We start from the raw sequence: 24663 nt of genomic DNA, 5'->3' as shown, positions 1-24663 counted from the left end.
TGGGCAGGATATAATTCTATCATCTATCTATCTATCTATCTATCTATCTATCTATCTATCTATCTATCTATCATCTATCTATCATCTATCTATCTATCTAATCTATCTAATCTATCTGTCTGTCTGTCTGTCTGTCTGTCTGTCTGTCTGTCTATCTATCTATCTATCTATCTATCTATCTATCTATCTATCTATCTATCTATCCTTTAGCTTGCATCCTAGCCCAACATCCTGTATCCCATGGCTGCTAAACTAGGTGCCTCTAGGAGTAGCCTCCTAGCAGAGCATGAAGACAAATATCTATATTCTGCCATTGCTCCCCAGCAATGGGTATTCACAGGTAGACTATCCATAGACATGGAGGTTCTATTTGACCTAAAGCCATCAAACATCCTTTCCCCTCTTCCATGGACTTCTCATACGGACAGAGTGGAAGTAAAAACTGCATGTATAGGCACTTATGAAGAACTTGTATTGTAACGATAGTCTTTTCTAGGTTTTTAGATGGCTCTGTTTTATCTGTGTGAGCTGCCTTGAGTCCTGGACTGGGGGAAAAAACTGTATTTTTCGCTCCATAAGACACACTTTTTTCCTCCTAAAAAGTAAGGGGAAATGTCTGTGCATCTTATGAAGTGAATGCTGTGTGGAGGAGGGATGTGTAAGCGGCTCCTGTCCGCTTTGCTGCTTTAAAGCGAGCCGCGGAGGACAGACGGACGGGAGCTCCCCTTCCTTCAGAATATTTCCCCCCCATGTTTTCCTCCTCTAAAAACTAGGTGTGTCTTATGGTCAGGTGCGTCTCATGGAGTGAAAAATACGGAAAATACATACATACTGTATATACAACAACAACAACGAGCCTGGCTTAGTTTACAAGGAAGGTGCAGGGCCCAAATTAGGTGTAGATCTAGTTTGCCTGATCAAATCCTGGCTCAGTCAGTCAAGATATGCATGATTTTCATGCCCTTGCATGCGGCGTCTTGGCTCTTGGGTTTAATGTGAGCAACAGTACCTCTTTAGCCAGTTTGATGCCGTGTTCGTAAGACAGGGGCTTCTCCTTCATGTAGAGCAGTCGAGTCAAGGTTTTTGGATCATCTCGTAGGTCAATCTAGGAGTTTAAAGCAGATGTAGAGTTTAAGGCTTGTTCAAAAAAGAAAAGAAAAAAGGGCTATCTAAGGTCTCTAACTGTTGGAGATGCAACAGAGATAATGCTTCTCTAAAAAAGTGTTTTTTCATTGTCCTATATTGAAAGATGTTTTGGCAGAAGGTAACTGAAACTATCAACAGAACTGCACGGAGCAACCTTACATTTACAGAGCAAAATATCCTCTTGAATTATATACCCAGCACATGGAACCTTACAAAAGGACAATAGGAGTGGACTCTCTGTGCCCTTACCACGGCAAAAAGACTGATACTGATGAATTGGAATAATAAAAATGTGGCTCCCTTCTATGAGTGCATTGAAGACTTATGCAGTGGTACCTCAGGTTACATACACTTCAGGTTACAGACTTCGCCAACCCAGAAATAGTACCTCGGGTTAAGAACTTTGCTTCAGGATGAGAACAGAAATCGTGTGGCAGCAGCGGGAGGCCCCATTAGCTAAAGTGGCGCTTCAGGTTAAGAACAGTTTCAGGTTAAGAACAGACCTCCGGAACGAATTAAGTTCTTAACCCGAGGTACCACTATACATACAAGCTCGCAACATATGAACAACTTGCATATAAATGCAGACTTGCTATGGACAAATTCAATGATATTTGGAATCCATTCTTACAAATAGGTTCAGATCTGGTGAAGAACAATTAACAACCTTGTAAAATATACAGCTTTGGGCTCCCCCCTTCCCCCCTTTGTTTCCCCTTTTGCCCGGGTTCTGCTTCTTTTTTTCATTTTCTCCTTTCTGTTTGCGTCTCTTGGCACACATATAGATATGTATTTTTGAACTTTCAATAAAGATGTTAGTCGCCCCCCCCCCAAAGGCTTGTTCACAGCTATGGCATCCCTCACTGAGCAGGAACCTTCTGCCTAGGTCCTATCTGTCTGTCCATCATCACACTATTTGAGCGTTGTAATGGTCACAAAGTGAGACTATCATGTGGCAGCTGCAATTGTAGAATCAGAGAGCTGAATAATAATAATAATAATAATAATTTAGATTTGATATCCTGCTTTATCACTACCCGAAGGAGTCTCAAAGTGGCTAACATTCTCCTTTCCCTTCCTCCCCCACAACAAACACTCTGTGAGGTGAGTGAGGCTGAGATACTTCAGAGAAGTATGACTAGCCCATAGCTGTCAACCGTCCCTTATTTGGCGGGAAACTCCCTTATCCCAGCGCCGTGTCCCGCTGCTGTCCCTTATTGATGATGTCCCTTAAATTTCCCAGGTTTCAAAGGAAGCAGCTCCTCTCCCTCCCTCCCTGCCAGCCAGGGAGGAGGGAGGCTCCAACTGTGTTGCTTGGCTGTGTTGCTCACCCAGTAAGGAGTCTAAGAACAACTGGGGGGGTGGAGCTTGCATGCCTTGGGCCAATCAAAGCGGCAACGTTGCCTGGGGAATCGCCTTTGCTCAGCGCTTCCCAGCGGAGAGGTGACGGTGGTTTTCCTTGCTGCATCCCCTTTGCCGGGTTGATGCACTGTGGGAACCACCGCTTGAGGCTTCGTGTGGCTGCTGGCTGGGCTTTCTGCCTTTGGCTTGGAGAAGCTCAGAAGTTGAACATACCTGTGTCCGAAAAATCACTTACTTTGGCTGCTGATTCCTTATTTTCGAGGCTGCTGGTCCCTTATTTTCAAATTTGTAAGTTGACAGCTATGGACTAGCCCAAGGTCACCCAGCAGCTGCATGTGGAGGAGCAGAGAATCGAACCCGGTTCACCAGATTATGAGTCCACTGCTCTTAACCACTACACCACACTGGCTCTAGTCCAGCCCCCTGCAATGCAGGAATCTTTTGCCCAACATGGGATTCGAACTGACGACCCTGGGATTAAGAGTCTCATGCTCTACCGACTGAGCTTTTCCAGTTGGCCGAGTTAGTGTGAACACGCCCGAGACCAGTATTTTGCAGACTCCCCAGCCATCCTTTACCTGTGTTCCTATCAGAACATAAGGCACATGGGGCATGCAGACTTTCAGTTCCGGCACCCATTCCTCCTGGACGTTGTGGTACGAGGCAGGGTTCACCACGGAGAAACAGATCAAAAACACGTCCGTGTTGGGATAAGAGAGAGGCCTGAGCTGGTTGTAGTCCTCCTGCCAGACAGCAAAAGAATTGAAATGACAGCATTACAACAGCAGTGAAATGGTTATTTGGAGCAGCAAACTAGATGTCCTTTCTGTTTCCTCCCAATTCTTTGATTCTAAGCATCCACACAACCGTTTTTGCACGTGATAAAGTCAAAATTTATTGAGTTGCCTAGGTGTTTTCTTATTAGCTTTCAGGCAGCTGACTAAACATTAGGAAGAAGTTTCTGACGGCAAGAGCTGTTTGAAATAAATACTACTTTGGGGCAGTGCTATTTTTCTAATCTAGAACTCGCCATGAATGCCTCCCTTGTTCTCTTAGAAAAAGCCCTGCTTTGGTGGGAAATGTAAAATTCTCAGGCGGTGAGATTATTTTAAACCATATACCAACCGTGGGGTTTGACTGTCTGCCAAAAGACTGATATTGATTCATTGGAAAGATAAAACCATGGCCCTCTTTGAGCGATGGATAGAAAATATGACAGGGCTTGCAATGTACAAATTAGTAATTTTTCATTCGTTCTAATAACTGTATTACTTATATACCTGTATTCCATATTGTATCACAATTTCAAGTATTTTTCTTTAATTTTTCTTTTTCTTTTGTTCTTTTCCTTTTCCATTATTTACTCATGGAATTTTTTAAATAAATTATTATTATTATTATTATTATTATTATTATTATTATTATTATTATTATTAACGTAAGTTGGATGGCCATCTGTCAGGGATTCTTTACCGTACACTTTTTGATGTGGTGAACTGCAAAACAGATAGCTTAGAGTGACCACGAGATGGCACTAGATTCTCGCAAGAAGGTTCACAACAAAGCCTTTTGAGTTTCCGAACAATGTTTGCTTCGGAGAGGTGAAGCTTGGGGCACCATTAAGAATGTCAGAAAGAGAGCTGGAGACATGGAATGCGACATCAACGCTTGACTCTGAGATAATTGGCTGTCATGACACTAGGTTGGGTAATTCACTTGGACTCTTGTGCCGAGGGCAAAATCCCAGGGGAGATGGGGAGGTGAGATAGAGGCCCCTGCTGGCCCTCCAAGTGTCCCTATTTTCCAGGGACAGTCCCAGATTTACCGAAGCTGCCTCGGTTTCTGATTTGATCCTGGAATACCCCGTTTTCCCTTATTTTCATCAGAGATAAGGAATAGAATGTCCCTATTTTCATTGGAGGGACGCGGGTGACGTTGTGGGTTAAACCACAGAGCCTAGGACTTGCCAATCATAAGGTTGGCGGTTCGAATCCCGCGACAGGGTGAGCTCCCGTTGCTCGGTCCCTGCTCCTGCCAACCTAGCAGTTCGAAAGCACGTCAAAGTGCAAGTAGATAAATAGGTACTGCTCCGGCGGGAAGGTAAATGGCGTTTCCGTGCACTGCTCTGGTTCGCCAGAAGCAGCTTATTCATGCTGGCCACATGACCCGGAAGCTGTACACCGGCTCCCTCGGCCAATAAAGCGAGATGAGCGCCACAACCCCACAGTCGGCCACGACTGGACCTAATGGTCAGGGGTCCCTTTACCTTTTTATTTTCATTGGAGAAATGTTGGGACAGGGGGGTTATGACCCTGTTTTCATGGTAAGCTGCTGGCAGTATTGCATAATCATTTCCAGAGGTGTGGCCATGCTTAGTTTTTTTGCAGCAAAACCAAGATAGGCTTTTGTACTGTGCAATCCTATGCACGTCTGCTGAGAAGTAATTCATAAGGCTTATTCTCAGATATGTAAGAGTAAGGGGCAGAGGCCCTAGCTCAGTGTTAGGGCATTTGCTTGGCATGTAGAAGGTCCCAGGTTCAAACCCTGCCATCTGCAAGGAGGGCTGGAAAATGCCCCCTGCCTGAAACTCTGGAAAGCTGCTAGCAGTCAGTGTAGACAATATTGAGCCAGAGGGATCAATGTTCTGACTCAGCACTAGGCAACTTCCTATGTGCATATAGAGTTTCAGCTTCAATGTGACATAAGTTACAGGCATCTGATGAAGCAGACTCTAGTCCATGAAACCTCACTCTAGGACAGCCATACGTCCGGGATTTTCCAGACATACCTGGAATACTGCAGTCGGCAGCAGTGCAGAAATCGGCATCATGAAAATCCGGACAAATGGCAGCCCATGTCAGCAGTGTCGTTTTTGCATCTTTCCTCAAAAATTTTGCTCAACAACTTTGCCCCCCTACCAAAAAAGCTAAATAACTCTGCCAAAAATAATCTAAACAACTTTTGTGCCTGGATTATCACTTTTTGAAATATGGCAGCCCTACCTGTAATAAATTTGTTAGTCTTTCTTTTTCTAATATCATTTTAGTTTCTTAAATGAATACAGTGGTACCTCGGGTTACATACGCTTCAGGTTACATATGTTTCAGGTTACAGACTCCGCTAACCGAGAAATAGTGCTTCAGGTTAAGAACTTTGCTTCAGGATGAGAGCAGAAATCGTGCTCTGGCGTCGCGGTGGCAGCAGGAGGCCCCATTAGCTAAAGTGGTGCTTCAGGTTAAGATCAGTTTCAGGTTAAGAACGGACCTCCGGAATGAATTAAGTACTTAACCCGAGGTACCCCTGTATTACATGCACAATACAAACTCTAAATTAGTTAGAACATCATATAATGCAACATAATCCTATGATGTCTTTTATCATCAAACGTATGTTACAATAAATTGGTTAGTCTTCAAAGTGCTGCAAGGCTTTTTGTACCATGTGTCTGCGTGTATGAAGTGACTCTTGTGCAATTCTCCAAAAATGAAAAGCTTACATTTTTGTCTGCCTTAAGGAACAAAGAAGAACCTCAAAATTTTCTTCAGGAGAAGAACAGTGGCATCGAAGATAGACATAACATGCAGAAATGACACACTGGTCTTGACCTTTAAAGCCCTTTGTGGCTTAGGGGCCTCATATCTACAGGACCGCCTCCCCTGGTCTGCCCTGCAGAGGACCTTAAGGTCCATGAATAACCATAGTTTAGAAGTCCCGGGCCCTAAGGAAGTCAGACTATCCTCCACCAGGGCCAGGGCCTTTTCAGTGATGGCTCCGACCTGGTGGAATGCTCTGACCCATGAGACTAGGGCCCTTCCGTCGGGCCTGTAAGACAGAGCTATTTCGCCTGGCCATTAATTTGAATTCAGCCTGATCTTTTACAGTGGTGCCCCGCAAGATGAATGCCTCGCAAGACGGAAAACTCGCTAGAAGAAAGAGTTTTCCGTTTTGGAGGTGCTTCGCAAAACGAATCTCCTATGGGCTTGCTTTGCAAGACGAAAATGTATTGCGAGTTCCTGCGGGTTTTTTTCCCCTTTCCCCCCCTTTTTCTAAGCCGCTAAGCCGCTTATCAGCTGATCCGATAAGCCGCTAAAAGCCGCTAAAAGCCGCTAAAAGCCGCTAATAGCGCTAATCCGTCAATGGGCTTGCTTCACAAGACGAAAAAACCGCTAAACGAAGAGAATCACAGAACGGATTCTTTTCGTCTTGCGAGGCACCACTGTATTTCCCTTCTCTTCCTTCCCCTTCCCCTTTTATGAAGATCACTCACTCTGAGACCCCACAGCTAATTCTCCCCTGGCCTCCTCACTGGCCCAAGTAGGACCAATTCAGTCAGCAAGCCCTGAGGACTATTTAATTAATTTTTGATTTTTGAATGTTATTTTTACTCATCTTTTTATACTGTTATTTTATGCTGCTTTTATAATTAAGCATTTTAAAGTATTTTAAATGTTGTTAGCCGCCCTGAGCCCGATTTTTGAACCGGGAAGGGCGGGGTATAAATAAAAAATTATTATTAGTAGTAGTAGATTACCTGTCCTGCAGTGTCATAAAGTCCAAGCAAATGCTGTCTGCCTCCGACTGTCACAGTCACTATAAAAAAAGAGAGAAAACAGAAATATATTACAGGAGCCTGGTTGGATCAGAATAAGGGTCCTTGAAAAATTTGGGCTTTTTTTCAGTTTGGAGCAGAGGTTCCCAGACTTATTTGGTCTACCACCACCTTTTCAGGGGGGGGGGATTATTCAGTGCCCCCCAGAAATCCTGCCAGCTCAGTCCAATCCGCTCGAGGGTCGGGGGTCGGTGCCACAGTCCCCCTGCCATTGTCGAAATAGGCTGGCAAGCTGAGACCCACTTCCTGGGCCTGGGTTCACCCAAAAGGGTTCACCCAAGCCCAGGAAAACCCATCACCTCCAGCATGGCTGCCAGATCCAGGGGGAGGCGTTGTATGAATGGTTGTTTTTAAAATTATTCTTTCTTTATGCTTCCACTGCCCCCTTCCTTTTATTCAACGCCCTCCCCCAATTGCACCCGAGGCTACTACTGCCCCACTGGATCGCCCCAGCGCCCCCAGGGGGTGGTATCGCCCACTTTGGGAAACACTGGTTTAGAGAAAAGGTTGGCGTAAGAGCTTGACGTAGAGTAACATTAGACCTATCCCTGCCCATTAGACCTATCCCTGCCCAGTCATGGCCGACTTTAGGGTTGCGGCGCTCATCTCGCTTTATTGGCCGAGGGAGCTGGCATACAGCTTCCAGGTCATGTGGCCAGCATGACTAAGCCGCTTCTGGCGAACCAGAGCAGTGCACGGAAATGCCATTTACCTTCCCACCGGAGCAGTACCTGTTTATCTACTTGCACTTTTTGACATGCTTTCAAACTGCCAGGTTGGCAGGAGTAGGGACCGAGGAATGGGAGCTCACCCCCTCATGGGGATTCGATCCGCCAACCTTCTGATGTGCAAGTCCTAGGCTCTGTGGTTTAACCCACAGCACAGGACCCTAAATTTTGACACTGGAAGCGACAAGAGAGGGAGACAGGATAAGAAGGGAAGAGGATGGATGGATGAAAGGAAGAGTAGCTGCATGGATTTAGGCTTAAATTTGGTTGGGATCCTCGCATGACAATGGACTCGTGTGGTGTTTTGAAGGTGGAAGAAAAGGACCCACCAAACAAAATTAGACATCTGTTGCACTTAGCTCATCTTTTGTTATTCTAACTCCAGTGCAGAGATGAACTTCACAGGCTGGTGCTTTCGGGGTAGCAAGAGATCTAAGGAAGCTACGCAGGGTCAGGAAGAGACCCCCGGCTGGTGGGTACTCATTTCTAAGACCCCAGATCTAGGTTGCGACTCTTCCCTACTGAGGGTGTGTTTGGGTTATGTCTGGGTTTGGTACATTCAGCATCCGTTTTCCCCTTCCTCTTCTTTCTTTCCAGTGGAAGGTAGTTTGCAATGTCTTGGTCCTTGCGTCAGAACCCACCATCTCGGTGAGAACGATGGGAGTTCGTTTTGGACAAAGCATGGCTATTCTTTTATGTGTTTATGTCTCCCAACACTCATCTATTGAAAATCTTGTTTAGTTTGTGTTATGCCCTTCCTCCCAGGAGTCCTGGGAAGTATAAACAGTCTTCTGAGCAGCCTCCTATTCCGGTGGCAGCCAAGAGCAAGCCTGCTCTGATCCAGAGATATATAATTGCCCTTGCTTTACGTTACATGATTCATCTGGCTAAATCAACACTCCCCCCCCCCACACAAAGGGGCTCCAAGTAGTCCAGTGCATCATGGGAAGAGGGTGGGCTGAGAGGAAAGCTAAGATGATTATTTCCTCTATGAGGAACGGTTGCTGCATTTGGGATGTTTTAGTATAGAGACAAGGTGAGTTAGAAGCAACACGGTAGTAGTGGCAGACCCCTTACATTCACCCCATTTGTTGGGTGCTGGTGCCCAGTCTGCGCATTATGCACTGCTAAATGCCACCCCAATCTCTGAGCAGTGAGAGACTTCATAACAACAACAACAACAACAACAACAACAACAACAACAACAATTTAGTGTTTATACCCCGCCCATCTGGCTGAGTTTCCCCAGCCACTCTGGGCGGCTTCCAATCAAGTGTTAAAAACAATACAGCATTAAATATTAAAAACTTCCCTAAACAGGGCTGCCTTCAGATGTCTTTTAAAGAGAAGATAGCTGCTTATTTCCTTCACATCTGAAGGGAGGGCATTCCACAGGGCGGGTGCCACTACCGAGAAGGCCCTCTGTCTGGTTTCATGAGTTCCAGGTGCTTACCAAAAGTTTGGTTTCCATGCAATGAAGGTGAGGGGAGATGGTGGATATATGGATTTATTTCCACATATTTACAACCTGAGCCTAAGATGGAGGGGCTCACAGCAAGAAAGTATTTGAGAGGGCCGGCCCCCCACAAAGTTGATGGGCATTCCCATTCAAATGGTGTGTGTGCACTGCGTCATGTGATCGATTGTGCGAGGCAGGGCTTACCTCGGCCCCCACAATATTTTATTCAAGTTGGTGCCTGTCAGGATGCTGTCAGTGGCTCCCGGCTGGTTGCCCAGGAAAGTATAAAGACAAGGAAAAGTTTCTTACCGTCCTTTTTTATTTCAGTCTTTACACAGAGAGGCTATAGAACCCAGCCTTTTGGATAATGGCGTTGCGCGAGTGAATCTCTCCCACTTTCTCATTCATCAATCTCATCATCTCTCCTACAGGTGCTGCTACATGCCCTCTGTTTTTGAGCTCTTTGCTCTCCTACTTTCAAGGCTCGCTGGGTTCTGGGAGGGGGTCTGAAATGCCTTCTAAAGACAGTGTGTCCGTCAGCTGTCGCCCCCCCCGGTGCTTCCTCTTCCTCCTCCCCCATGATTTCCCAACTCCCCCCCTCATCTGCATCTGAGCTGTGACTTCCCTCAAACCCCTGTTGTAAATCTAAACTGTCTTCCTCTTCCTCCTCCCTGGAAGGGTCAAGCTGGGAAGGCAGACTCCACCATTCCTCTTCTGCCCAGTCCCTGCCATCACCCCTGGCACAAAGCAAGCATGCCTCTGTCTCTGCAGCTACCAGCCTGCTTCTAGCTCAGCTCACAACAACTCCCTATCTCGCTATTTTCCTTCTGCCTACCCAACTTCTTTGGTTATGCTAATCCTGGTGATTGTTTATGGAGAAAGCTAGAGAGTTCCAGAAATACATCTACTTCTGCTTCATTGACTATGCAAAAGCCTTTGACTGTGTCGACCACAGCAAACTATGGCAAGTTCTTAAAGAAATGGGAGTGCCTGATCACCTCATCTGTCTCCTGAGAAATCTCTATGTGGGACAAGAAGCTACAGTTGGAACTGGATATGGAACAACTGATTGGTTCAAAATTGGGAAAGGAGTATGACAAGGCTGTATATTGTCTCCCTGCTTATTTAACTTATATGCAGAATTCACCATGCGAAAGGCTGGGCTGGATGAATCCCAAGCCGGAATTAAGATTGCCAGAAGAAATATCAACAACCTCAGATATGCAGATGACACAACCTTGATGGCAGAAAGTGAGGAGGAATTAAAGAACCTTTTAATGAGGGTGAAAGAGGAGAGTGCAAAATATGTTCTGAAGTTCAACATCAAAAAAACGAAGATCATGGCCACTGGTCCCATCACCTCCTGGCAAATAGAAGGGGAAGAAATGGAGGCAGTGAGAGATTTTACTTTCTTGGGCTCCATGATCACTGCAGATGGTGACAGCAGTCACGAAATTAAAAGATGCCTGCTTCTTGGGAGAAAAGCAATGACAAACCTAGACAGCATCTTAAAAAGCAGAGATATCACCTTGCCAACAAAGGTCCGTATAGTAAAAGCTATTGTTTTCCCAGTAGTGATGTAAGGAAGTGAGAGCTGGACCATAAAGAAGGCTGATCGCCGAAGAATTGATGCTTTTGAATTCTGGTGCTGGAGGAGACTCTTGAGGGTCCCAGGGACTGCAAGAAGATCAAACCTACTGAAGGAAATCAGCCCTGGAAGGACAGATCGTGAAGCTGAGGCTCCAATACTTTGGCCACCTCATGAGAAGAGAAGACTCCCTGTAAAAGGCCCTGATGTTGGGAAAGATGGAGGGCACAAGGAGAAGGGGACGACAGAGGACGAGATGGTTGGACAGTGTTCTCGAAGCTACCAGCATGAGTTTGACCAAACTGCGGGAGGCAGTGGAAGACAGGAGTGCCTGGTGTGCTCTGGTCCATGGGGTCATGAAGAGTTGGACACGACTAAACAACAACAATCCTGGTGCTTAACTAGCCAGCCACAATCCATTGCCTAGACAAAGGGACTGGTTGGGAAAGCTTGCTCTCCTATTTTCTAACCTGCCCTCCCCCCACCAATACAGGAACCCAAGAATCAGACAGGGTTCAAAGCATCATGCAGAGTGATCCTTCTCCCAACAAAACATCGTGCCCATCATAAAGTCAGGGGTTTTGCTGGCAAACGGATAAAATGCACCGAGAACTTTTAACCGTTGCACCATAACGAGGTCCGAATTCTCCGCCGCATCCATCTCACTTTAAAGCTGCGTCAATAACAGCCGGAGGAAGGCAGGCAGATTGACAGCTCAGCAGGTTTCCTGTCTAATGAAGCTATCTGGAAGTTTGCCTGGAAGTCGGTAGAGAACTAGTCCACTCTCCTTCCATGCAAAAATAATAACTGTGATGGATTAGGCTTGATCTCTCTGTTCATCTACCTGTGGCATGAGCTACCAGGTGCTGATTTCTTTTTGCCTGACTAATCTCATTTATCATTTAACACCACTCCTCCCCTCCCGGGTGTAATTTATTATTAAAAGTCCATTTCACTTGTTTCCTGAGGGCCCCCACTGTAGAATGATATGGTATTGCTGGATCCCACCCATGAAGTATTGGAGGCTCCTGGTGAGACGCGAAAGCATCTGGCAAGGCAACATAACAGAGCAGCTGGAAGGACGGATTGATCATTTTCATATCTGCCACTACCTCTGGCCTGTCAGGAAATCCAGTTGCTATCGACAGCTCCGCGGCTATTTATTAAGTCAAGGGCCAACGCAAGTAGGTCCTGATAAAGATGCACAAAAGTCCCCGGCAGACAGTTAATGAACAGCCTTTTCCCTCGGGGGACGATTCTTCCAAACCCTTATCTGCCGGAGGTTGACAAGCTGGTAATAGGAATTCAATGTACAACAAATCTGTCCTTTAAGCAGCGAGGGGAGGCGAAGTCAGGAAGATAAATAGAACAAGAGCGCTCTGACAACCTCTCTTGTACAAGGTGGGAGCTGAATATGGCCTGGTGAAAACACGGAGGACGGCGCTGATTGACAGGGTTAGATTTATATTCCCATATCTTTGCAGAACGCCGCCTAAGCTGCGTTTCAAAGAGCCGCTTCATCACTCTGGCAAGCTGTTGCTTACATGGGCCTCTCTGAAGTGGGAAGCGTTTATTATTTCAATCCCTCTATTTCTGCAGCGTGCGCCTTGGCTTCCGCAACCCCTGACAGCCCTGGAAAGGAGAGTGTTTCCTTTCTGCTTGTGCGTGAGGATGGAAGAAAGTCAAGACGAGTGTTTGCAGACCTCTCTCTGCTTCCAAACCGACCTGGCAGGAAGGGGGCGAGGGATGAAAATTCCCAGTTGAAACAAAATTCCCCTTCCTGACTGTGTTAGAACATGTGCTTCGCATGAAGAAAGTCGTAGGTTCTATTCCTGGCAGCTCCAGTTAAAAAGATCTGCGTCAGGACTGCTGGGAAAGTACCCAAAGAGGACCCAGAACTTGGAAAGCTCATGTAAAAAAAAAGAAGGATCTATTTATTTATTTCATAAAATTGACACACCAATTGATTGTGAACAAAAAACATAGAATCATAAAATTGGAAGGACCCTGATAACAGGGACATTCTATTCTGTATCAGGAAGCTTCTCCTGCGTTGGATCTCTCTGCACAAATAGACCTCATATACACATCTACACCTTGAGCCAATTGCAACCTCTCAGCTGAACCGACCTCACAGGGTTGTTGTAAAGAAAAAATGCAAGGGTAGGGACCGTGTACAACACCTTCCACAGATAAATGGAATGAAACAATATTTTAGCTGTAAGCTGTCTTGTGTCCCTGCCAGGGACAAATGTGGGTAATAATAATCAGTGCTTCCCCGCCTTAAAAAAATGTTTAAGGGTACTGTCATTATGACAAGAAAACCACCATTTTATAGTTCAAATCGGGAAAAATAAATACAGTAAATGGACAAAAGTACAAAGATTCACAAAATGTTTAATGGTATGCATACCCCTGCGTTCCCCCAGAAAAAAAGCACTGATAATAAGAATAATGATTAACAATGGAAACTTTGAGAATTATCAGGAACATACCAGAGAGGAAATCCTAATGAACTCAGTGTGACTTAGTTCCGTGTAAAAATGCTTTGCATTGCCATGTAAGCTGCAGAGTCTTTACCCAGTTACCTGGGAGTAAGCTCCATGGAATACAGTGGGACTTACTTTTTGAGTAGACAGTAAGGCTTCATTGGAATAAACATGCCATGTGTTTCTTAAGAAATGGCTGGCTGCTGAAGCATTGCAATTAAAGAATTAAAAGTGGATTGATGACCTTTCCCCTTCAAAATCATAGGAAGTTGCCTGCCAGCTGCACCATTTCCTTCATTTGGCACAACAATTTTATTTTCAGTATCAACAGGACTCCAGTTTTGCACCTACACACCCTCACAGCACTTTTAATTGCTCTCTGAGACGTGGAGGGGAGGAAAAAGGAAACCGGGATATTCTGTGATCAAATCAGAAACTGGGGTGGCTTCTGTGATTCTGGGACTGTTCCTGGAAAATAGGGACACTTGCAGCGTAAAATACATAATAATAATAAATTTTTATTTATACCCCGCCCTTCACGGTTCAAAAACCGGACTCAGGGCGGCTAACAACAAATTTAAAACACTTAATTATAAAAGCAGCATAAAATACAGTATAAAAACATGAATAACAATAAAATTCAAAAATCAATTAGATAATTAGCTGGCTGAATTGATCCTACTTGGGCCAGCGAGGAGGCCAGGGGTGAATTAGCTGTGGGGTCTCAGAGCGGGTGATCTTCATAAAAGGGGAGCGGGAGGGAAGAGAAGGGAAATAAAAGATCAGGCTGAATTCAAATTAAAGGCCAGGCGGAATAGCTCTGTCTTACAGGCCCGACGGAAGGAGGTTAAATCCTGAAGGGCCCTGGTCTCATGGGACAGTGCATTCCACCAGGTCGGAGCCATTACCTAAAAGGCCCTGGCCCTGGTGGAGGATAGTCTGACTTCTTTAGGGCCTGGGACCTCTAAACTATGGTTATTCATGGACCTTAAGGTCCTCTGTGGGGCATACCAGGAGAGGCAGATTCGTAGATAAGAGGGCTCTAAGCCACAAAGGGCTTTAAAGGTCAAGACCAACACCTTGAACCTGACCCTATACTCCACCAGTGCAACTGGTATACCACTGGGTGAATATGCTCCCATGGCAGGGACCCCATATGCACAGAGGTAATCCAACCCTCTTAGGGCCGTCTTAAGCATATCTGGCGCTGTGGTGCAAAGCTCCCTCTGCCATGTTTCTCAGAGTTCTCGACCTTTTTTTAGGGAGGGTGGTGCTGCCAGTGGGGCTGGAGGAGGTGGGCAGTGGCTGGAGGGCGGCATGGCAGAGGCGGGCGAGGGCGGCAAGTTGGTGCAGGGAGGCGCCGCATCCAGCCTCCACCTCTTCCCTGGTGCCCTGCACCACTAGCCTCTATGGGTAAGACGTCCCTGAACCCTCTAACCTCATAACGGGCAGATGGCAGCAACAGGGTAAGCCGAGTACATGATGACAGAGGCAGGACCACTGAGGTCAGACTGCTGGCATAGGTCTGTGGCCACACAGCCCTCAGGAGGGCAAAATAGCTGCCACAGCGATACCCTCCTATAGGTCTTTCCTGTTTTCTTTATAACCTTTCACCGCTGCTGAATTTTAGTGAGCCACTCGCCGATTGCACTAATTCTCCCTGCCAAAGTTTCATTCTACGTTTCTGATGCGTTTAGTTATTCCTTCACATTTCCCATATTGCGTTCATTTATTTTTCTTAGCCCCGCAAGTCGCCCGGGGGGGATATGCATCGATGGGCCGCCCCTGAAAACAAACAATAAAACTAAATTGGTGTCCAAGGCCTGATGTCCTTGCCATCTGGCAATGAGGTCATTGTCTTGGAGCTAAGACTCCAGGCCTCTCTTAAAAGGTCCTAAGCAGCAGCTGAGTCCATGTCGGAGTCCCTAGTACCTTTTTCAAATGAGCCAGTTTCCTTTCCTTCCTCAAATTCGTCGCAAATCACGGCGCGGGCCGTTTGCCCATCTCTAATTTCAGCTCCCTCGAACAGGAGAGTGGAATGGCAACGAGCAACTTAATTTCTTGGCTTGCTTTGTAAGTAGGATTGCCAAACTATTCCTTACTTTTAAGCAGCATCAATCATGCTAAAGCTTTCTCCGTTATTCCGGAGCAGGACAGCTCCACTGAGCCTAATAGGTGCCCTTCTTTCCAGACATCTCTTCAGGGTGTCTTTCTCATCGAACACTTTCATGCTTTGCCTTCGCATAAAGGAGGCTGGACTAGCATTTGGAGATGGAGAGGCTGTGTAGAACAGCTTACCCTCAGCCTGGTGCCCCACAATACGTTGCGTGACAGTTCCCACCCGTCCCGGCCAGCATGGTCAATGGTCAGGGATGGTAGGAGAAGCTTCCTGGTGTCCCTGTTTTCATCGGAGAAATGTTGGAGACTATGCATGTAGGAATTTAGAACACGGCATGATCAGGGTTCTGAATTGAGTGGGTGCCTTCAGTGTAGACCCAGCTCAAACCTCCCTGAATTTCTTTCCCCTTGTACCTGGGCACTGAAAAGGTACCTAATGGTATCGCTAATGCAGATTCACCAATAGATTAAATTGAGAAATGAATACACAGAAAGGTAAGGTGATGTCAGGCTGCGGGGACTCAGCTTCCTCCCCCATGGCAATAAATAAGAAAATCAAATGAAAGGAACGCCTTACTAGTTAGATTCTTTAATAATCACACTGAGAGACAAAAGAACATGTCTCCCTAGGAAATGGCGGTGCTCCCAGCAAAGGCTTACACCCCCTCAGTCCCTATTAATCTACGCCACTCCTACGTCTTGTAATCTGAGCTTGCACCCTCTGCGCTTTCTGTTCTGAGACTTTCTGAGCTCTTCTCGACTTTGGGGAGGGTGGTGGAGGAATGCTGTTCAACGACTGTGAATCTGTGAATCTCTCTTCCAGTGTTTCTTCTCCTAGCTGTTCCCCATCCAGTATTTCCCAGCTTCTGCCTTCTGAACTATGCCTCTCTGCAAACCACTCTTCCAAATCTATACTGTTGTCCTGCTTCTGGGAAGATTCAGGAGCAGGGGGAGGCTCCCACCATTCCTCCTCAGTGCAGCCCTCCTCAGCATAGTCCCTGACAGGTGAGGAGAGTTGTGGCTTTGTGTTAGAGCAGGCATGTCCAACAGGTAGATTGTGATCCACCGGTAAATCACTGGACTTTGGCTTCCCAAAAAAAAGCTCAACAGCTTTGATCTGAACTCTGCTCCGTGAGCAGATCACAGTCTCTTGGGAATTGGCCATCCTGCTTTGCACAAAGAAAGTTACAGGTTCAATTGCTGGCACTTTTGCTTTGTATTGGGCTGGGAAAAGCTCTTGCCTAAAACCCTGCAGAAATGCTGCCGGTCAGTGTTGACATTACTGAGCTGGAAGGACCAGTGGTCTGATTTGTAGGGATGGAAAGATATGTCAGTTTTGGTTTCTAATTTTTCCGATCTTCAGTTCAGTTCTCCACACTAGTTCACAGGTTTTTTGGGTTTTTTTTTAAGTCCTCATGAAAATTCATCAGCATTTCTGCGTGAATTTCTCTTAACATACATATTTTAATATGCAGTTTTGCCTAATGGAGTGAAATTTTAATCTTACTTTCATAAAACACTTTAGTTGATGCATTTTTTTGCATACATTACATGCCTGGAGCAATGCAAAATTCAGAGAAGTATGAATTTTGAAAGATAGCTGTGTTTCGGTTCTCATTTTGCTTTCGAAAGGGCAAATTACATATTTTTGCCTTTAAATGTGAGCTGAATCAATTCCCCACCCCACTGAAAGGCAGGTTTCTACATGTCTATGCAGACTATCTACCAGTTAGATCTTGTTTAACTTTAAATTTATTAACGCCTTACACTGCTCTTCATCGTTTTAGCATATCATTTCTACATGGTTTTTAATTGTATATTCAATATTGAATGTAATGCATTATATTGTGTTTTATGTATTCTGTTTTCTTCCTACCTTTTCTGCTGGTCATTGACTGAAATAAATATACTATTACCAATTAGAGTTTCATGTAGATTAATCATTAACTTTTAAAAGAATAAACATGTATTTCAAATTAACTTGGATGAATGTCACCTAAAGATTACCCAAAATAATAATAAATAGCCATACAGCCAAACCAATTAGAGCAAAAAATAAACAAGTTGCGCCCTTGCTGCTTAGCCCTGCCGATTAAAAATTGCCGCTGCTCATTAACCTGGTGTCTGTCAATTAGGCTGGTTAAAGTTTGCAGCCATTGCACAATGTGAAAGATGGGAAGACGGCATTTTTAATTATGCCTCCTCCGAAACCCAGGGCCATTTCAGATGAGGTTCCATGACCCCTGCTAAGCTCCTCATTTCACAGTTCAGATTTGTCCACATCAACGTTAGTGCTCCTTGCCACCCATGTCTCTATTAGACGCGAGGATTCAAAATGGCCTTGACAGAGCACAGAGCTTGTGTCTGGAACAGGGAAGTGAGTTTCGACAATGACAAATGCAAGGCACAGCATGTATGGAAGGAAATGTGCAGTATGGGAGAGGAGGGGAACACAACCACACAACCATCTTGGATAGATCGGGTGGATGAAACATCAGATAAAAGGCTATTTAGTTTGGATAAAAGGTATGCAATGTTAGGAGTTCTGCCTACACTCGAGTAGGACCATGGCAGAGACACATGCCCAACCGGCATGTTCTCTCCCTCCTGGTCAATCGTTTGGGAGCTTCAAAAGCTCTCTTCAGCCCGAACATCACAGCGACTGATGCCAACTGACACTGGCACACTTAGGGATCCACAGAGTTTGCGCCTCATGCATGACAGACCTCAGCAACTCAGCATTTTGGCTAATCTACTTTATTTACATATAAACACACACGGAGCACTGCAACATGGCTCCCTCTCTCTCTCTAGCATCAGACAGCAAAGAGAAAAAGAACAAAGGACAATAGTCCCACTTCACGGAACACAGTAACACAAACATCCTGTCTCCGTCACATCCCACTCTGTGGAGTCAAAACATCATGTGAAAGACAAAAATCCCATGACTGCAATCATGGAGCAGGAATTCTAACAGACAAATCATAGAGGTATATAGAATTATGCATGGCCTAGAGGAAGCATCTTCCAACCACAAGTAGCCTGAGATCCACCATCCAATATCAAAAACTGGCAGTGATCTACCACACTCTCCCATTGTCATTCTTAAACATATTATATTTGGCTGAGCTTATGATAAAAATAATAACAAATGACAGTCACTTCCATAAAACCTGAAAAGTTCATCATAAATTGTTATGTACTAAGCTTGGATCCTAGAACAATAGGCAGGTAGGATCCTAGAATGCAACAACTGATTGGCCTGCAAGAGAAGACCAATCAGGCTCCAGGAGGGAAGCAGAATCAGCCAATCAGACGGGACTCATTGTGTAAATAATGTATATAAAAGCCTGAGGTTTTGGGGGAAATTGAATCACTGTTTTACAAGCTGCAATAAAGAGCATGAAATCACTGCAGGACTCCGAGTATATTTCATAAATCAATATATTTTTAAAGATACATACTTTGTATACTTGTAATGTAAGAATATTGAGGACAGGGTCCTATGTAATCAGAACATGATGCACGGATTGTTCACAAAAGCTCATGACATAATAAATGTATTAAGTCTTTCAAGTACCCCAAAACTCTTGCTGTTTTTCAAATGAGTCAGGGGCACATGTCAACCACAGCGGTTTCCCCCCATAGTTCAAAACAGAAATTGGGTAAACTGAACTGCAGAGTTCCTTAACCCTTCTTTAACGTTAAAAACCATGCGTGTAGATACATCCCAAGCCTTATGAGGAATGGCTGAGGGAGTTGCAGAGCACACCTTACTGAAGACCTCTGAAGGAGGAAGGAGGAATCATCTGGTAGGGGTAACATGAGTGTCCACCACCCAAATACGTCCCCTGAGTCCATGAGCTGGGTGCAAAAGACGGGTATACAAAGCAACAGTGCCTCTGCTTTTGTTAAGAGACCAGTTTGAAGGATCTGAGCCTCAGTGAACCCCCTCCTTTCCCCAGTTTTCAGCCAGGCTTTTATAAGGCAGAAATACTGCGATGGGAAATAGTGAACGAAATCAATAACAGTAAAGTATTTCCTGTAAATATACCCTCATGCTCGGGTTAAAAGAAAGGGTTGGCCTTTGGTTTTTAATATCCGGTCATTGTGAGCTTTGGGGATTTAAATCAATGGCTGGAGATGGTTTTTCCTGCCTGATGTTACAAACGCATCTTTGCTCATTCTCTGTTCCATGTTGAAAATGTGCGCCAACTACAGGCCCCCCTTCTCAAAGTACATGATGAATATTTGTTTTGTACTTGATACTCTGTTGTTTGAAATAAGAATTGTGGCAAATGCGTTGTTGTTGTTGTTGTTGTTGTTGTTGTTGTTGTTGTTGTTGTTGTTGTTGTTATCTGCTCTGCAAGGGGAATTCCTGACTGGGAAATAATGGACAATTGCATGATCACAGAAGAAAGCAGGAAGTTTAATACAATTATGAACTGGTTGCAGCACATATTCTTTTCATAGCATGATCAGAATAGATGATGATGGTGATGATAATTATTACTTCTACCCTGCCCATCTGACTGGGTGGCCCCAGCTACTCTGGGCAGCCCTGCCATGTGGATAGGAACTAGGAGGAGGGGGAATTTCAGTGGTTCTACTCTGAGTAAAACTTAACCGAACACCATCCCATATATTCTTTAAATGGGAATTGGATCAAACTCCCCCTCCATCTTTATGCCCAAGTAAATGGGGTTAACGTTCCCGCCATGGCCCATTTGGGGTGCCTTGCTCTCTCCCAATTTTGAGCTGAGATCTTGCCCTGAAAACACGCTCTTTCTGTTCCATGATCTTGCACGGGTCACGTGAGTCGTGATCGTGTATTCGCACCATATTTCACCATCTCTGAAAGCTCAGTGCAGCAGGTGTTTGGAAATCCCTGTTTCTGCAGCCCTGTGCTACACCTCTGGGGCTGTGGGCTTGACAGGCCTGGGATAGATGGACAGGCAGATAATTCGGTCTAGCTTTTCATGTTCAGATCTGTATGGGGTGATCTGTCTGCCTGCCTTCCTGCTGCTGGCAAAGGTCCAGGTGGCTTTGTTAGCAGGGAAACCTGCTGAGCCTTAAGTCTGTCCACCTGTCTCCAGTCCTATTGATAGAGCCTTAAAGTGAGATGGATCGGTCCCCGCTAAGAAGCAGTAGTTGCGGCTGCATGTATTCCAATTGCATATTCTTGGCCAAGAAGAGCAAAACAAATAAAACAAAATTAGAATGCATCAGCACAGCTTCCAATAGCCATTAGGGCCTGGGTAGAGAAGAAGTGGTTCTTCAGAGTTAAGAACAAAAGCATAGCCTACTGGATCATAGAATCGTAGAGTTGGAAGGGAACCCGAGGGTCATCTAGTCCAGCCCCCTGCAATGCAGGAATTTGAAGGAAAGCATCCATGACAGATGGCCGTCCAACCTCTGCATAAAAACCTCCAGTGAAGGAGAGGCCACCACTTCTTGTGGGAGTCTGTTCCACTGCTGAACACCTCTTACTGTCAGAACATTCTTCCTAATGTTTACTTGAAATCTCCTTTCTTGTAACTTGAGACCATTGATTCAGGTGCTGCCCTCCAGAACAAGAGAAAAGAAGCTTGTTCCCTCTTCCATGTGACAGCCCTTGAGATATTTGAAGATGGTGAGAGCTGGATCATAAAGAAGGCTGATTGCCGAAGAATCGATGCTTTTGAATTATGGTGCTGGAGGAGACTCTTGAGAGCCCCACGGACTGCAAGAAGATCAAACCGATCCATTCTGAAGGAAATCAGCCCTGAGTGCTCACTGGAAGGACAGGTCCTGAAGCTGAGGCTCCAAGACTTTGGCCACCTCATGAGAAGAGAAGACTCCCTGGAAAAGACCCTGATGTTGGGAAAGATGGAGGGCACAAGGAGAAGGGGACGACAGAGGACGAGATGGTTGGACAGTGTTCTCGAAGCTACCAGCATAGAATCATAGAATCATAGAGTTGGAAGAGACCACAAGGGCCATCGAGTCCAACCCAGGGCCATCGAGTCCAACCCATGAGTTTGACCAAACTGCGGGAGGCAGTGGAAGACAGGAGTGCCTGGCATGCTCTGGTCCATGGGGTCACGAAGAGTCGGACATGACTAAACGACTAAACAACAACATCATATCTCCTCTCAGTCTCTTCTTTTCCAGGCTAAACATATCCTTCAAGCGCTCCTCATAAGGCTTAGTTTCCAGACCCTTGATCATATTGGTTGCCCTCCTCTGCACATGTTCCAGCTTGTCCACATCCTTCTTAAATTGTGGTGCCCAGAATTGGACACAGTATTCCAGGTGTGTTCTGACCACTGAAGAATACAGGAGGACTATGACTTCCCTTGATCTAATTCTGCTAATACAGCCTAGAATAACATTGGCGTTTTGGGCTGCTGAGATCTGACCCCATGGCCCATCTAGTCCAATGTCCTCTTCTCACAGTGACCACAGGTATGAAATTCACGGCATGTAATGCCTTAAGAGAGAATATTATGAAAATGATATACAGGTGGTACATGACACCAGTCAAGCTTGCAAAAATCTATCATTTGCCCAATAATAAATGTTGGAAATGTAAAGAAAATGAAGGTAAATTCTTTCACCTTTGGTGGACGTGCCCAAGGATTAAGGCTTTCTGGGAGATGATTTATAATGAAATGAAAAAGGTATTTAAATATACCTTTCTGAAGAAACCAGAGGCCTTCCTCCTGGACATAGTCGGCCAAATGGTGCCAAAGAAGGACAGAACTTTTTTAATGTACGCCACAACAGCAGCAAGAATACTTATTGCAAAGCACTGGAAGACACAAGATCTACCCACCAGGGAAGAATGGCAGATGAAGCTGATGGACTACATGGAACTGGCGGAAATGACTGGCAGAATCCGAGACCAGGGAGAAGAGTCGGTGGAAGAAGATTGGAAGAAATTTAAAGACTATTTACAGAAATATTGCAAAATTAATGAATGTTAGAATGATGTCAGAATGAAGTTAAGTGGTTTAAGCAGCAATGTTATAACGGTGTATGTAAAAATGGATTGTTAACAGGTGAGAATCCAAAGTTATAATATATTATGTTAAAGGACTAAGATAAAAACAAAGAGGGAAAGAAATTGCTGAATTAACTAACTGAATTGGAATACAAAAAAGGGAGGCGTGAGGAGGTCAGGGAAACAAGGAAATGAATGTAAGGTATGGAAAGACTGATGTATTTTTTAAAGTGTTTTTTATCTTTTTTGTATTTTGTATTTTTTCTTTTCTTTTTCTTTTTTCTCTTTCTTTTTCTTCTTTTTTTAAATTCATGTAATTCTTTTCTTTGAAACCTTAATAAATATCATTTAAAAAACACACAAAAAAACAATGTCCTTTTCTCACAGTGGTCAGCTAGATGCGTATTGGAAACCAGGGAGCAAAATACGAGCACAAAAAGATTCCTGCCTCCTGTGGAGCATAGCCATGATGACTAGTAGCCATTGATTCTGACTTCTGGTGCTTTCCTTCCCCACATGAAGGTGAGCCTTCTGTAGCTTCTGCAGTTTCACTAGGTGGTGCCAACATGCTTTTGAGTGTATCTTTGCCCCAATGAGGTCTAGAAACTTTGAAAGAAATTTAAATTGGCCCTCTGAATTTTGTACTATGGATATAGGATTTATAGGGCTGTAGGTGCCAGGGTGGCTATGTACTACCTCTGGACCCATAGGGCATAGCAAGTGGGGAGAGCGCTCTTGGACTCATGTCCTGGTTGTGGGCTTCCCATGGATTCTGGGCAAGATGGACCTTGGGCAATACAGTGAGAAAATAGATACCTATTAAACACACATGAAATGGCTGGCTGGCTGGAATTATGAACTTATTTAGCTGGTCAGTGCTGTGTAAGCTTATTCCAAAGTAAGTTCCACTGTCAATGTGTTTAGGATAGTGGCCTTATTTTGTTCAGTGCCATCCTTGTCAAATAGAGCCAGTGTGACTTGGTGGTTAGAACATCAGACAAGGACCTGGGACAGCACGGTTGAAATCCCCACTTGGCCAAGGGGTGCCAACTTGAATAAAATATTGGGAGGGGGGTCAGGTAAGCCCCGCCTCGCATAATCGATCACAGGACGTAGCAGATGCACACCATTTGAATGGCAATGCCCATCAACTGGTGGTAGGGGGACAGCTCCTTCAAAAATTTTATGGGTGGGGGCTCTAGCAAAAAGGTTTAAAGAATTAGGTAAGAATATTATGGTTGTGAGAAGTCGGTAAAAATAAGATTTAAGTTTTAAGTTTTTAAGGTTTTTTTATAAGATAAGATGAAAATAGATTAAGGTAATGTAATGACAGAATATTATGAAATATGGAAAGGATTTGCTGTGATAATTATTAACCAGGATACAAAAAAAGGGAGGAGGAGGAGGTCAAAGAATGAAGGTAATGAGAGTTGAGGATTTGAGAATGATGGATTTATTTTTGTTTGTTTGCGGTGTATCTTTGTTTTTTGAATGTGGTTTGTTTTTTCTTTGTTTTTTCCTTTTCCTTTTTCTGCTTTGTTTTTTCTTTGTAATTTCAAAAATTTCCAATAAATATTATTTTTAAAAAAACACAAAAATTTTATGGGTGGGGTGGGGTGAAGGGACCTCGGTCCCTAGGAGTTGGCTTCTATGCTTGGGCCAGTCAACGACTCTTGCCTAACCTGCCCCACAGGAAGCTCCTTGGAGGAAAAGGTGAGATAGAAATGCAAACAAACAAACAGACAAATTATTTATCTTTCATACACAGTTATAGTGGATTTGGGACAAAGGCTGCGGGTAGCCCCTATTTCCATTAGGGAGAATGAAAACTTGGAAAGCAAGTAAGGAATTGTCATCTGCTTGGGCTGGCCCAAATAATAGCCGAGATTCCACTGTACTGTAACCCCAAGGACCACAATACTTCCGCAGCTTCAGGAAACACGCCATAAATCTATATTGTCATGTGCTCAGGGGTTTTGTGGTTGTGATGAAGTCTCTGGCAGCAATTGGCTCACGTTTCCTAGAACACATGCAGGTTTCTTGACATGCTCTGGGGTAGAGTTGCCTTGGCGTGCCAAGAATAACTCATTAATTCAATGCACAGACTTATTTGTCCTGGAGGATTAGAGCAGGATTTATTTCCCAATAACTGGATAAGTGAAGCACTTGGGGGAGCGCT

General features: G+C 44.7%; 1 protein-coding gene across 1 annotated transcript in view; it reads right to left on the bottom strand.

Annotated features, from left to right (window-relative positions):
- RHOJ (ras homolog family member J) overlaps positions 1 to 24663 on the bottom strand; it is a 63849-nt gene that overhangs the window by 2246 nt on the left and 36940 nt on the right. Inside the window, exons 2-4 of the mRNA XM_081194630.1 lie at positions 7040 to 7098; positions 3087 to 3251; positions 1010 to 1105 (exon numbers count right to left, since the gene is read on the bottom strand). Of these exons, the coding sequence (XP_081050756.1) occupies positions 1010 to 1105; positions 3087 to 3251; positions 7040 to 7098 (320 nt within the window). The remainder of the gene's footprint in view (positions 1 to 1009; positions 1106 to 3086; positions 3252 to 7039; positions 7099 to 24663) is intronic.

This window comes from Podarcis bocagei (genome assembly GCF_964188305.1).
Source record: "Podarcis bocagei genome assembly, chromosome: 1".
In the NCBI taxonomy this organism is placed as follows: Eukaryota; Metazoa; Chordata; class Lepidosauria; order Squamata; family Lacertidae; genus Podarcis; species Podarcis bocagei.
Note: the sequence above shows the minus strand (reverse complement) of the source record. Positions and strands in the feature narration are given on the sequence as shown.